Consider the following 14,054-nt stretch of genomic DNA (forward strand, 5'->3'; position numbering starts at 1 on the left):
CAGAGACTACCTCTTTCCACTTGCCACGATCTCTGCATACTCTACCTTCGCTTCATCCACATTCATAACTCTCATCATAGAACCACACCGCTTTAAAATAAAATGAACAATTAACTCGTGATTCCGCGTTCTAAAAAGTGAACGGATAACATCGCTTCGTCGAAACTCCCATTGAAAACTATTGATTCCCCTAAATTGTTCCAGCCGAGCCCCATTCGAATCATTAAATTTGTCATCAACGCAAATCACAATCATCTATTCCAGTTACGCTAGGGTTGGTAATAGTAATATAAAAGGATTTTGCCTCTGTTACATTTTGATATAAAAAATAAGTACATTCATATAGTCACGTCTATATCCCTTGCGGGGTAGACAGAGCCAACAGTCCCGTAAATATTGAAAGGCCACGCTCAGCTGTTTGGCGTGATAAAAGAATTGAGATTCGAATAGCAACAGGTTGCTAGCCCATCGCCTTAATGAAGAATCCCAAGTTAATAAGACTGTCCCTTAGTCGCCTTTTACGACATCCATGGGAAAGAGATACAGTGGTCCTATTCCTTTTGTATATTTGTGCCGGGAACCACACGGCGACATTACAAGCATCACTCAATAATTGTCATATCTTTTGGTTTCACAACATTGGTTGACATCAAATAAATTACTCTGTTAAGTTTACTGCCGCTTTCGTCAGTGCAGAAGAATCGGTAACAAATTGCACTGCAGCATTTTCTTCAATAACGTCAAGTTCAATCTGCTGTCCAATCTACCGATAACCAACCCAGCATTGCGAACATTACTTATTGGATACGCGGCTGCACAGTGGTTTCATTCAGTGTGTGAAATGTTTGTTTACAATCTCGTATCGTAACATCAATAAGTGGGTATAATCAAGCGGCGAGAATAAAGGGCTGTTCACGAGGGGCCGTTAGCACTTGTGAACGGAATCGTAGCCCTGAACTGCAACTTAGATTTTGTATACTAACATACATACATACATAAAATCACGCCTCTTTTCCGGAGTGGTAAGCAGAGACTTATTTGCAGTAAATAGGGGTAACTTTTTTTTGGTATTTCGTTGTACGTCGCTCCTGTTGTAGGCACACACATATATACATTTAGTCACGTCTATATACCTTGCGGGGTTGATTGAGCCAACAGTATAAAAAATACTGTAAGGTCACGTTCAGCTGTATGGCTTTAAGGAAAGCGGACCCCAGGCCCGAAGCACTATGGTAAAAGGTGCAACTGCATGCGCAAAGATGAGAGAAAGAGAGTTTCCCACAATTATATACTTCTTTCAAATAATCAACTTTTCTATTTTTATCGTAATATTGAATTCAAGTTAGTATAAATATCATTCAGGTCAAAGTTGAAGCGCCAGGCTAGGTGTCATGCCTGTGGAACCGTGGCTCCGACGATGTTCAATATGTCTCCAATACGTGAAATTTTTGCTTGCGCGATTTAGACTTATCGCTGTTTTGACTTTTGTTGTGACTTGTGGCGTAGGGATGTCCCCACAAATTGGTCTTCGAGTCCTCTTCTATCGATTTTCTTTGATTGATATTGGGCATGTTTTGTCTTCAATCTGCCTCAATTTTAAATTCTCGCACACTAACCTAATACAACGAGATATTTAACGTTCATATCCACATTTCCCTATCAACAGAGTCCCACATTCGAATACGCTGTAACATGCTCATCAACGCCCGTGCTTTGGTCGCACGCTATTACTTAAAAACGTTAAAACAAAATTGTTTCTTATGTCGTTGGAATAGAGTCGTTATTGCATCTGTGAACGCCAACACATGTGCATCCGTCTGGTCTTCCAAGTTTACACGTGGTAGCAGTATTTTTAGGGGCTCGATGGAAAGAAAAAAAAACGGAAATATTGTGGTTGCACAGGAATTTGGTCGAATTTTATATGTAAACAAACTGCTGAGATGTTTACAGTTTATTTATAATTGAGAGTTTATGTTTTGTGGTTTATGGGTTATGAACAGTACATACATTATTATCGACAAACACTCAACGGTCCATATTTAGAGTTTTACTGTTCTTATTGCCTTGCAAGGTTGGTTCCACAATAAAACAGACATGATATTCCCTAAACAGCAAACAATATCCAAAAAAATATAACAAAAGATTGTTTTGCCCGCACTAAGCTTAATTTTATAACGTTGAATACGATAAATTTTTTATAGCATAATTTTAAGGATTTCTTACACTATAAAATCACTACAAATCCAAGACGACTGGCCACACACATTAAGACCATATATTGGCAAAATCATTATAATTGCGCCCTTTGAAGTATCAACATTCTGACGACTCGCGCTTGTCGTTTTTTTATTTTCTTTTTTCTAGCATCTTATTTCTGGCTGCATACAACGTTTGTTTTTTTTTTTTTGGTTTGCGGGTAGTTTTATTATTACGCAGTCGATTTACTTACTTGTTTATAATGCAGTTGTATTTATAAGAAGTATAATAAAATCAAGCGAATATTAGCAGTGCTGATTTTTTTGGAAACAATGTGAGTTCGTTAAGTATATGTTTAGTAAGTTGTGCTTATGTTCGGTCAGTCAAAGTAATGTCAATTCAATTAAATTATTTGTGAAGTGCTCAATTTGTTTTGGCGCTCTTTTTGGACTTGTATAGTGAGAAAGCAGCTAAAGGTAGTGATTTTGCTAGTTAATTGATCTGTTGATAAGCTTTATTAGTACATACATACATATAGTCACGTCTATATCCCTTGCGGGGTAGACAGAGCCAATAGTCTTGCAAAAGACTGACAACGTTCAGCTTTTTGGCTTGATGATAGAATTGAAATTCAAATAGTGACAGGTTGCTAGCGCATCGCCTAAAAAAATAATCCCAAGTTAACAAGCCCATCTCGTAGTCGTCTTTTACGACTTCCATGGGAAAAAGAAGGAGTGGTCCTATTCTATTTTTTATTGGTGACGGGAACTACACGGCACTAGCGTATCAGAACATGTATGGAAAAGTACCGATTCTATTGTTGAACAGTTGAACTATTAATATAGAATGCTTACGCGCCGCATTCAACGACCCTATAGTAAACAGTCGGACAGATAACACGATCCTTGAGACCTTGTTAGGTCATCTGGGGCCGCTCGAACTTGTCTTTTATCATTATTTTATGTTTAGTTTGATTTTGTGATAATACATCTCGTCTTTCAGGGGTGCTTTGGGAATTGAAAAATTTGAGTTTAATGTCAGCTTTCCAATTGTTTTGACCAATTATTTTTAACGCACGTATCTTTTTTATTGATGTTTATTATAAACAGACGTAAAGTTTGATCAAGGTTAAACTCAAATGCGTAGGTAGTTAAGTCAGCCCTGGAACCTTGTGGTTGAAAGATTTTTGTACCTATATATCTATCTTGTTTAGATTTATTAAGAAACATACAAACGTAAATGATAATGACACTACATCTCTTTATTTGCCACGATCCCTACATATTTCTTTCGTTATATCTTACACTGATACATATCACGTCTATATCCTTTGCGGGGTAGACATGCCAACAATCTTGAAAAGGTTGATAGGTCACGTTCAGATTTTATGATAGAATTGAGATTCAAATAGTGACAGGTTGCTAGCCTATCGCATAAAAGAAGAATCCCAAGTTTATAAACCTATCCCTTAATCGCCTTTTACGACATCCATGGGAAAGAGCAGGAATGGTCCTATTCTTTTTTTTTATTGGTGCCGGGAACCACACGGTAGGTACGTTTTATCTGTAAACATGTAGGTAATCCTATAATATATTTGATTTCTTAGAGACTTGAAATAAAAAATGGACATGTGTGAACTTTCCAGTGTTACAAAGACTGTATTTAGTGAATATTTAGTGTCTTGTGACGTAATAGTGCTTTAAAATGTGATGACCTCATTATGGTGATGCTGAGGAGATTTTTGGTAAATTATATTCTATAAAAAAGGTGTTTTCTTTAAATCTAGGATAATGATTTTGACAGCAGGGCGGGACTACCTGAAATAGGAGTGAGACAGCGATATAACTTAGAATGCTTGCTTTAACAGCTGTCATACTTATCAACACAAATTATAACGAGTTAAAATACTCGTTGATAAATGGATTTACATCGAATTGAATGTTTTTGTCTGTAAATGAAGTGTTCTTCGTAAATTGTAAGATGATTAGACTGACAGGCATAGGTACAAGAGGTGACGAACACATGCTTAGACGCCTCCCAATTTTAGTCCCGGTTGCATCCTCACCACTCTGAAGAGGAGCCCGGGGTATGCCTCTGACTATGGGTCCTGGATTAGGTGAGTCAGGTTTTTACACGAAGCGACTCCCATCTGACCTCCGCATCCTTTGCAGTTAAAAGTAACCCGTATGAGATCAATAATGTTTACACATCTAGTTGTCTGAATGTGCACGTTACCTCAAAAACATCAGTTAGTATTCAAACTAATGTACATAACTTCGAGAATAGTCATCGGTACATGGCCGAAGTGGGATTCAACCCTGTGCTTTTCTGCGCATCATTACTGATTCGACCAAGGACGTTCCCTAATACAATCGCTTACATAATACAAGATCTAACAATTTATGATGCTGATATGATTCTAATCACGTTGTATTTTATGAAGTGGGTTCAAATAAGAAGTGAAAAATTAGGCAATTTTTCTGGTGAATCTCCTGATAAGTGTCTGCAAAGGTGGCGGAATTCAGACGGGAGTCGCTTCATATAAAAACCCGACTTAAACCAGGATTATGGTTAAAGGGGCGCACTCCGAGTCTTCTCGAGGTGTGTGAAGAGTAACCAGTATTAACTCCCAAGAAGAAGAAGAAGTAAGGAAGAGAGGTGGGTGAGAGGTCTTCTTTCTGGAGAAGATGAAGTAATTGTCATTGTTTTGTTTCAGCTGTCGAGCCTCCGCGACGAGCTTTCGGAAGACAAATGGAAACAGCGCCGCAACATCAGCTTCGACCAGAACAGGCATCTTGAGGAGGTCACGAAGGAGAGGTAATTTTGGTCGTTATGTGCTTGTAGCAGGAGCGATGATTCGGCTCGAACGCCACCAAAGGGAAGATCTTCCGCCAGGCTGGGTGTGATGCCTGGGGAACCGCGCGACAGACGATGTTGAGTCGGAGGTTGTATATGTATATATGCTCCAATCTGTGATATCTTTGTAATCGCGATTTAGATTTGCTATTGGCTGAGCGCGTCATTTTCTTCGCTATGATTGACAGTTGTTGTCTGACATTAGTGACGTCGCCACATGCTTTTTGTGTGAATAAAATTTGAATGCCTTGTAGGAATATTACTATACGTACATTCGCCCGAGGCTTTGCTTCTATGGGTATTAGACTTTACCTTGGTCGACTTTACAATCTTTACGGGAAGAGAAGCACACTATGTTAAATTACTTTACGTGGAAATTAACTATAAAATTAACTTTTTAATTTCTAAGGACCAGTGTAACTTATAATGTATGTCACCGTTTTTAGGCACTTCTGAATCAGTGGTGCTTAAGATGCCTCCTATGATTAACAATAAAAGGTGGAGGTGGTCCTTGCCAATAATAAATATATATAACTGTAGATAGAATTTATATTCATAAACAGGAAAACTGAAGTATGTAATACAATGTCATCTACATATAAAAGTTCCTGATAAAATGATCCTATCACACCGATAACGAAAACCTCCCAGTTTCTCTCACGAGGAACCCTTTAAACTTTGAAGTTCTTTCCCAGGGATGGGCTGAAACGCGTGGCGGTGAGTCTGCACCGCGTGGTGGGGCAGCTGGTGGCGTACTGCGCGACCGCCGAGGACGAGCTGAACAGGACCGTGGTGGCGCAGCTGCTGCACCGGCTCGTGAGCTGTGACAACGACGAGTGAGTTACATACATACATACATATGGTCACGCCTATATCCCTTGCGGGGTAAACAGAGCCTTGTAAAGACTGATAGGCTACGTTATGCTTTAAGATGGAATCGAGATTCAAATAGTGACAGGTTGCTAGCCCATCGCCTAAAAAGGAATCACAAGTTTGTAAGCCTATCCCTTAGTCGCCTTTTACGACATCCATGGGAAAGAGATGGAGTGGTCCTATTCTTTTTTGTATTGGTACCGGGAACCACACGGATGAATAATAAATATAATAGTATTGAATTAACCCAATTGTAGTATCAGATGGGTAAAATAAGTATATTGTTACTAGAGGCCGCCCGCGACTTCGTCCGCATGGAAACCCTATCAATCCCGCGGGAACTCTGGGATAAACAGTAGCCTATGTGTTATTCTGGGTCTTCAGCTACCTACATACCAAATTTCATGGTAATCGGTTCAGTAGTTTTTGCGTGAAAGAGTAACAAACATCCATACAAACTTTCGCCTTTATAATAGTAGTAGGATTATTAAAAGTAGCAAGTGCGGAACGCGGACGCCGAGTGCCCCGCCAGGAGTATTTTCGCCCGCGATAATATGGGTCGTATGATTCAGTTCACCACTCCACTTGTGACATTTCGACACCTTGTCACGTGTGAAGCAGACCCTGAGTTGAGTTGAGTTATCATTTCACGCCTTTGAGCAAATGATGGTATTCACTTTAGTTGATGGAAAATTATTTGTCTTGTTTGTCGCCTTTGTCTCTTTGTACTGGTGCCGGTACAAAAAAAAGAATGGGACCACTCCATCGCTTTCCCGTGGATGTCGTAAAAGGCGACTAAGGGATAGGCTTACAAACTTGGGATTTTTTAGGCGATGGGCTGGCAACCTTTCTCTATTTGAATCTCTATTCTATCATTAAGCCAAACAGCTGAACGTGGCCTATAAGTCTTTTCAAGACTCGGCTTGCTTAGCCCTTAGTTATAAAGCTTTATATTTTGAATGAGGTTATTGGAGATATTAAACAATAGAGTTAACGTAGATTAACAAGTTATATTGTCTTTTAAAGGCAATGTCCGTCTTCTAGCACAGTGTACGAAGGAATGAACGAGACAAAATGGCGGTTCTTTTGCATTATGTTTAGTCAATTGAGTGATTAATTTTTGTAATTTAAATTAAATAATACATCACTCTAAAAAACTTATATCTGTATTTGGCTTATTTAAATCATTTTGTGGTTGCCCCCGCCCAAAATCTAAACATCTTCTTAATTCCACATCCCGTGTGATTTTGGGAAATTATCTCTTAATGACCCAGAACACATAAAAACGAACATACCTACTAAATTTCAAAACTCTAAAGTCAGCGGATTGGGGATATGCATTGTCAGTCAGTTAAACAAACAAATTTCTCCTTCTATTAGGCATAATTTCTTTAAAACGTCTTAAACATCGTAAAAAAAAAAACAAACAGAATTTCGCCAACCATTTAAGCTGTAAAAAGACGTTAATTTCCCATTTGTAAGATCATAAATAAACTCACTTGCAGAGCGGACTCATTTTTTTTTTCTCAGATCACCATTCTACTGAAGATACATTAAGTCCGGATTATCATGAACCGTTAAGTCTCGTATAAGTACAAACTTAGCCTTCAACTTAGTCACTCGTTCTCAGAACACCCTTGAACGGATGCCCAGATTCGGGTAATCCTGATTTAGACGTCTCCCACTTAACACTAATTAAGTGTACTATTTTTGTGCCACGCGAGCCGATAGTATACGCGATGTGTGCATGACCTTATTATAATTAGTACTTGTTATATTCCACTAGGGCGGCGCCACTTGTATTTTTAAGGATTCAGTTCTGAGTAGTTTGTTTTCTCAAATTCCATAATCTTAATTTGATTTAAGGGTAATTTTTTTCCGTACGGACTTAAAAATTGGTTAAGAGGTTATTTTTAGGCATCAATCAAATCACATTGAACCTGTCTACTAATTACTATCCCAATTATTAAACCCACAAAAAAATTCACTTTTATGGCGTCATTAATGAAAATAAAACTAACAGTCTTGTAAAGACTGAAAGGCCTCGTTTAGCTGTTTGGCTTGATGATAAAATTGAGATTCAAATAGTGGCAGGTTGCTAGCCCATTGCCTAAAAAGAATCCCAAGTTTATAAGCATTAGGCATATCCCTTAGCCGCCTTTAACGACATCAATGGGAAAAGGACGGAGTAGTCCTATTCTTTTTTTTTATTAGTGCCGGGAACCACACGCATTATTAATAATATCATATTATTAATAGAGACTGGCGCGACGCCAGTTGTTCAACGTGTGATATTTAATGAGTTCTACTTGATTCATAAACTGCAGTTCCGTGAGTTATTATGGTTTGTGTTATGGGTTTTCAACGTTTATTTGCTAACTAAGAGTTTGTTTTACTGATCTGTACAGGGGGAAGTCCAAAATCAGATGGAGTTTTTAATCAAAAATATTAATATTCAGAGATAAAAAGGGAAAAATAAATCGTTAAAGGCGACTAAGGTATAGGTTAATCAACTTCTTGTAGGCGATGGACTAGCAACCTGTCACTATTTGAATCTCAATCCCATTTATAAAGCCATGCAACTGAACGTGGCCTTTCAATCTTTGCAAGACTGTTGACTCTGTCTACCAATATAATAAAAGGGAAAAATAAACGAGCACTCCTTAAACATCAACTAGGCGTTTCTTCGTTCTGGTGAAGATAAGACCCATCACAGATGTAGAATAATATGGATCCACCAACAGCAGCCATTCATGGTTAAGGAGGGCAAGGAAATAAAAAATAAATAAATAAATATATACGGGACAAATTACACAGATTGAGTTAGCCTCGAAGTAAGTTCGAAACTTGTGTTACGAGATACTAACTCAACGATACTATATTTTATAATAAATACGTACATAGATAAACATCCAAGACCCAGGCCAATCAGAGAAAGTTCGTTTCTCATTATGCCCTGGCCGGGATTCGAACCCGGGACCTCCGGTGACACAGACAAGCGCACTACCGCTGCGCCACAGAGGCCGTCAAGCGTATATCTTTCTGTCAAATGTCTTTAATTTATTATATATTTCAAACAACGTTCAGCCAAATAGCTGAACGTGGCCATTCAATCTTTTCAAGACTATTGGTTCTGTCCACCCCGCAAGGGATATAGACGTGACCATATGTATGTATTTCAAACTTTATTTAGCCTTAAAACAACATTTTTTTAAGCAAAGTACTAAAGTGTTCCCTTCAAGTGAACCTTCAAAAAATGACAAATAGAGATAAAAATTTATGTCTAATTTGAGACCTAATGCAGGAGAAAACAATCACGAAATTATTCGTTGAGACAAATTTTCATTCTTTAAACGAAAAGAGTGATCTCTTTCCAGAACATTCTGTTCCGAAGACTCCCGGCCGGCGACTCCAAACATCTCCGATCTCAACCTATCCTCCAGCCTGGTTTCCCGAGGGAAGCACGTGCATTTCGCCCCGGATCTCAACTCTATCCTGGCGGAGTTGGACGACGAAGGAGTGGTTGGCTTTCTTCAGGAACAACGGGATTTGAGCTTGGACATCAAGAAGGAGTTGGAGAATTCCTTAAAAAGGCTAAGGGTTGAGGCTCACGAGTTGCTAGAACTGTCTTCTAGATTGAGCAGTAAGTTTTTTTGAATTATTTTGTATTTGTGTAATCGTAGCTTCTTTAGTGCCATCAATGCTTTCTGTATGCCGATTTTCAATCAATTGCGCACTGTCATTTCCGGTGTTAAAATATTTGCACTAGATGTTCGCCGCGAACTTCCATCTCGCGAACACGATTTAAATACTACTTAACCGATTTCGATGCCCTACGAACTTAAAAATCTAGTGATCATCAAAAGTTGACATTCAATTTAAATTTCATCAAAATCAGACCAACGGTTAGAAAGAGTATTTTCGAACCCAAGTTGTTTGGTAGATGAATTTTTATTTTTATAGATTTAAATAAAATTAAGTATATATAAATTTCTTACATACGTTTGATCTGATCACGTCTCTTTACCGGGAGTTTATGTAGAGGCATCATCTCATCATCATACATCTACCCACTCACCACGATCTCTCCATGATTTTGTTTCTTCTACATGTCCATCTTCATCTCCTATATTAATGTTTTCGATTAAGTGAGACAAATCATGAAGCCTTTGTCTACTTCTGATGTAAAGTTCTTGTAAATCATTCGTCCAATGTTTGCTAGAATAATATATATGTATTTCAGAAACCCGCAACGAGTCCAAGATGATCGACGCCAACCCAGTGCAGATCAGCGAGCTCGTTCAAGACTACGACACGAAGACGTGCGACAACTGCGACACTCACAGGAAGGTGAGTCCATCATTATCAGATCTGTATGTCACCGGGAAAAAACAAAAACCGCAAATTTATAAATTTCCTAGCAAGTTTATAAACTTATGTAGGTTTTTGAGAAATTATTTGTATTATTTTACGTTCAAATTTCTGTAAATTCATAAACTTTCTAATTTCACGCGTATAGGTAAGGTAAGGACCAATCAGAGAGCTGTGTGTTATTTGCCGTATTTTAAAGAAGCGTAAAATTAAAAGCTCGTCTGTAATTGGTCGAATCGTTTAGAATGTTACGAATGTTATCCGGATTATAAATTAAACACGAGAGGTCGAAAATGTGGACAGTTTCTAGTAGGGAAGACAGAGCCAACAATCTTTAAGTTTAGTCTGTTAGCCCTCTTTCAGCTGTATTGGCTATTCGGCTTAATAATGGAATTAATATTCAAACAGTCAAATTTCTAATGGTGCCGTATGGTTCCCGGCACATAAGGATAGGACGGCATACATACATACATATAATCACGTCCATACCTTGTGGAGAAGACAGAGCCAACGGTCTTGAAAAGACTGATAGGCCACGTTCAGCTGTTTGGCTTAATGATAGAATTGAGATACAAATAGTGACAGGTTGCTAGTCCATCGCCTACAAGTAGAATCCCAAGTTTATAAGCATATCCCTTAGTCGCCTTTTAAGACATCCATGGGAACGAGATGGAGTGGTCCTATTCTTTTTTTATTGGTGCCGGGAACCACACGGTACGGACAGGACGACTCCATATTTTTCCAAAGACTATGACTATTTCCAAAGAGAAAGAGAATGGCTTATTATCTTGGGATTGTTCTTGTAGGCCATGGCCTAGGTATGTAAAATCAATGACTTAATATTTGTTATTTTGTTTGCAGACGATGGAAGAAGCGATGGCGGAGTGTTTGCATCGCGAGAATCTGCTCAGGTCGGACCTAGAAGCCGCCATGATGAAGATAGCTCATCTCATGACCGAGCGACCCTCCACCGATGTTATAGCCGAGGGGTAAGATTTTTATTTTATTTTTCATGTTTTTTAGGAGAACCAATAGTTTTTGTTTACAAACAAGCTAGTTATTTGAATAGAAAACTGATTTCTGACTTCGTAATTGATTGTATTGTACTTTTTGTATTCCGGTGTTTGTTAGCAAAAAAAAAAGAGATAAAGAAACGGAAGTAGAGTTAGAATGTGAAAAAAAACTGTCATGAGGACAATCATTACGCAAAACAAATATTTTACAAAATAAAAAAGAACTCGTTTTTTTGCTGACGATACATACATACACGTTGTATGAGTTTCACAAAAAACAACGGTTTTATTTGCTGACCATACACCTTATGCGAGTTTCACAAAAAACAACGGTTGTTTTTGCTGACGTTACACGTTGTACGAGTTTGAACGACAACGACACCATGACCGCCGTTACAGCTACGGCACGGGCTGCCCGCAGCCGGCCGCGTGCGCGCGCGCACGCGCCGCGCCGCCGCGCTCGCCCGACGCGGCGCTGCGGCAAGACGTCGACGTGCTGCAGCGGGAGAGGGACGATCTGCAGCAGCAGGTGTGTACATACATATGGTCACGACTATATCACTTGCGGGGTAGACAGAGACGACAGTCTTGAAAAGACTGAATGGCCACGTTCAGCTATTTGGCTTGATGATAGAATTGAGATTCGAATAGTGACAGGTTGCGTGCCCATCGCCTAAAAAGCAGGTATGTACAAGTCTTGTTTCTCACTATATAAGACACATATCTTGTTTTTCGCTAAACGTTATTATAGACTTGGTCGCGTTAAAATCTCATCGGGGCCGTGCTCGGGATCTGTTTCGTGTAAAAAGAAGAATTGGCACGGATATGTTTGATCTTATCAGTGGACAATGTACCTATGCTGAAATACTTTTTTGGATTCCATACAAAACACGTTCCAGCATCGACTCTTTAGAGGTCTATTCTTGAAGAAAATCACATACGACGTCACAAATCGAGGACTACGCTCCTAGACTTATTTTTAAAAATTTTCAGTGTTTATTTTATTTCATATATTTGGATGACCAACAGCAAGTTTTACAATAGTGATTCTTAAAAGTGTTTCTTAAGACAACCTCCGTAATGTTATAACGTTATGATGCTACTCAAGAAATTGTAGGTTCTACTGTCAGCAAATACAAGAACTTGGACATTTTTACAATTTTTTTTCTGTGTGCTAGTAAATTTAGATTTATTGCACACTTTACACAAGCTTGTATATTATAAGCCTCTTAAGTATTTATCATTTGAAAAAAAGACAAACATTTAATATCACCAGAGCTATACGTCTTATCCACCAATATATCAATATTAATTTATGATGTAGCAGCTATCGACACGAAATATATTATGTTAAATATATATGTATGTAATATATTATATGTTGATGTTTGAATTGGCACGCCGCACGCAGGTTAAGCGGACGACTGAATCTCCCGTCCATAAGATATGCTGCGAGAAGGTAAAACACACACGAATTTGTCCAAGTATCAGTTTTGATATTTTTATTAGTCTTCTTTATGTTCAAAATTCTAAGTAATTTGAATCTCAAATGATCAAGTTATAACTGATCAGAAGATGATACGTCGCTTTAATTCTTTTGCATGAGTTTTCGGAATAGATTGAGGAAATTGTTTACTTCAAAACTTATAGTTTTTAATGTTAATAAATTGAATATTTTTTTAATTATATTTGGACAAATTTTGTGTCAAAATTTTGTCGTCACCGTCGCATGGCTTAAGTCTAGTTCTTTTATTTGCACAACATATCTAATTTTTATTTCAAATTGTATATATAGATTATTAATTACGGCAACATGAAAATTATTATTTTTAAATCACATTTTTTTTTCGAAAAATGTAGTTTGATTTCTTGAAAGTAAAAAGTACCAATAATAGTTCACTTTTAAGAATTTGAAATTTGTTTTGCAAAACTAAACCAATAAAACCCGTTTATTTTTATGCTAATGGGATATCTATCCAAGGTGTAAAAAACTTGCGTGTAAAAAACTTGTGAAGCAGCTTCAGAATTATTTTTATCCATAGACAAGCATGTGTTGATTCACCTTGGATGTTCAACCTGAAAGTCACAGATTCAAAAGAGTGAAAGTGGATAAAGGATGATTTCCCGTAAAACTTTCTGATTCTGTCCTTAAGATTAACTCGATCTCTGTGACAGATGTTAAATGTCAAAATTTTATGGTCCCTCTTTTTTAAATTAACGTCAAACTTCAATAAGTTTGGGATGTAGTAATAAAGATGGGACAATTCCAATCGTGTTGTCAAGCGAACGCTCGAATTTCGAAATTCAAATCCATTAATTAGCAATACCTCGCCCAGTTGGAAGCGGCGAACCGGCAGCTGCGCTCGACGCGGCAGTTCGTGGAGGAGCAAGCGAGCGAGCGCGAGGCCGAGAGAGACGAGTTCGCGCGCAGGCTCGCCGACCTCCGCCAGGACAACCTGCGGCTCAGCGCGCGGCTGCAGAGCAACGCTCGGATCCTCAGCGAGGTGGGTGTCACTCAGCCTATCATCTATATATACAGGCTCGTGAACAAGCAGGCTCGCCGACCTCGAAAACTCAGTTGTAAAAAGGTTTATTAGTTATTTCCGAAACCGACTTATCCCAAGTAAAGTTGATTGGACGAAATATTCACTGAAACAACAGATGGTTTCAGTTTGAAACCCTATATCCGTCTTTTTGTTCTTACTAATAAGAGTCCCCTGCGTCTGTCAAATGGGTTGAAAAAAA

At 38.4% G+C, this 14,054-nt stretch overlaps 1 protein-coding gene across 1 annotated transcript in view; it reads left to right on the forward strand.

Annotated features, from left to right (window-relative positions):
- Positions 1 to 14,054, forward strand: part of LOC106142369 (golgin subfamily A member 4) — a 78,959-nt gene that overhangs the window by 21,654 nt on the left and 43,251 nt on the right. Inside the window, exons 9-15 of the mRNA XM_060948998.1 lie at positions 4,913 to 5,013; positions 5,748 to 5,888; positions 9,303 to 9,568; positions 10,169 to 10,275; positions 11,158 to 11,285; positions 11,709 to 11,838; positions 13,646 to 13,813. Coding sequence (XP_060804981.1) covers positions 4,913 to 5,013; positions 5,748 to 5,888; positions 9,303 to 9,568; positions 10,169 to 10,275; positions 11,158 to 11,285; positions 11,709 to 11,838; positions 13,646 to 13,813 — 1,041 coding nt within the window. The remainder of the gene's footprint in view (positions 1 to 4,912; positions 5,014 to 5,747; positions 5,889 to 9,302; positions 9,569 to 10,168; positions 10,276 to 11,157; positions 11,286 to 11,708; positions 11,839 to 13,645; positions 13,814 to 14,054) is intronic.

Source organism: Amyelois transitella, chromosome 17, assembly GCF_032362555.1.
Source record: "Amyelois transitella isolate CPQ chromosome 17, ilAmyTran1.1, whole genome shotgun sequence".
Lineage (NCBI taxonomy): Eukaryota > Metazoa > Arthropoda > Insecta > Lepidoptera > Pyralidae > Amyelois > Amyelois transitella.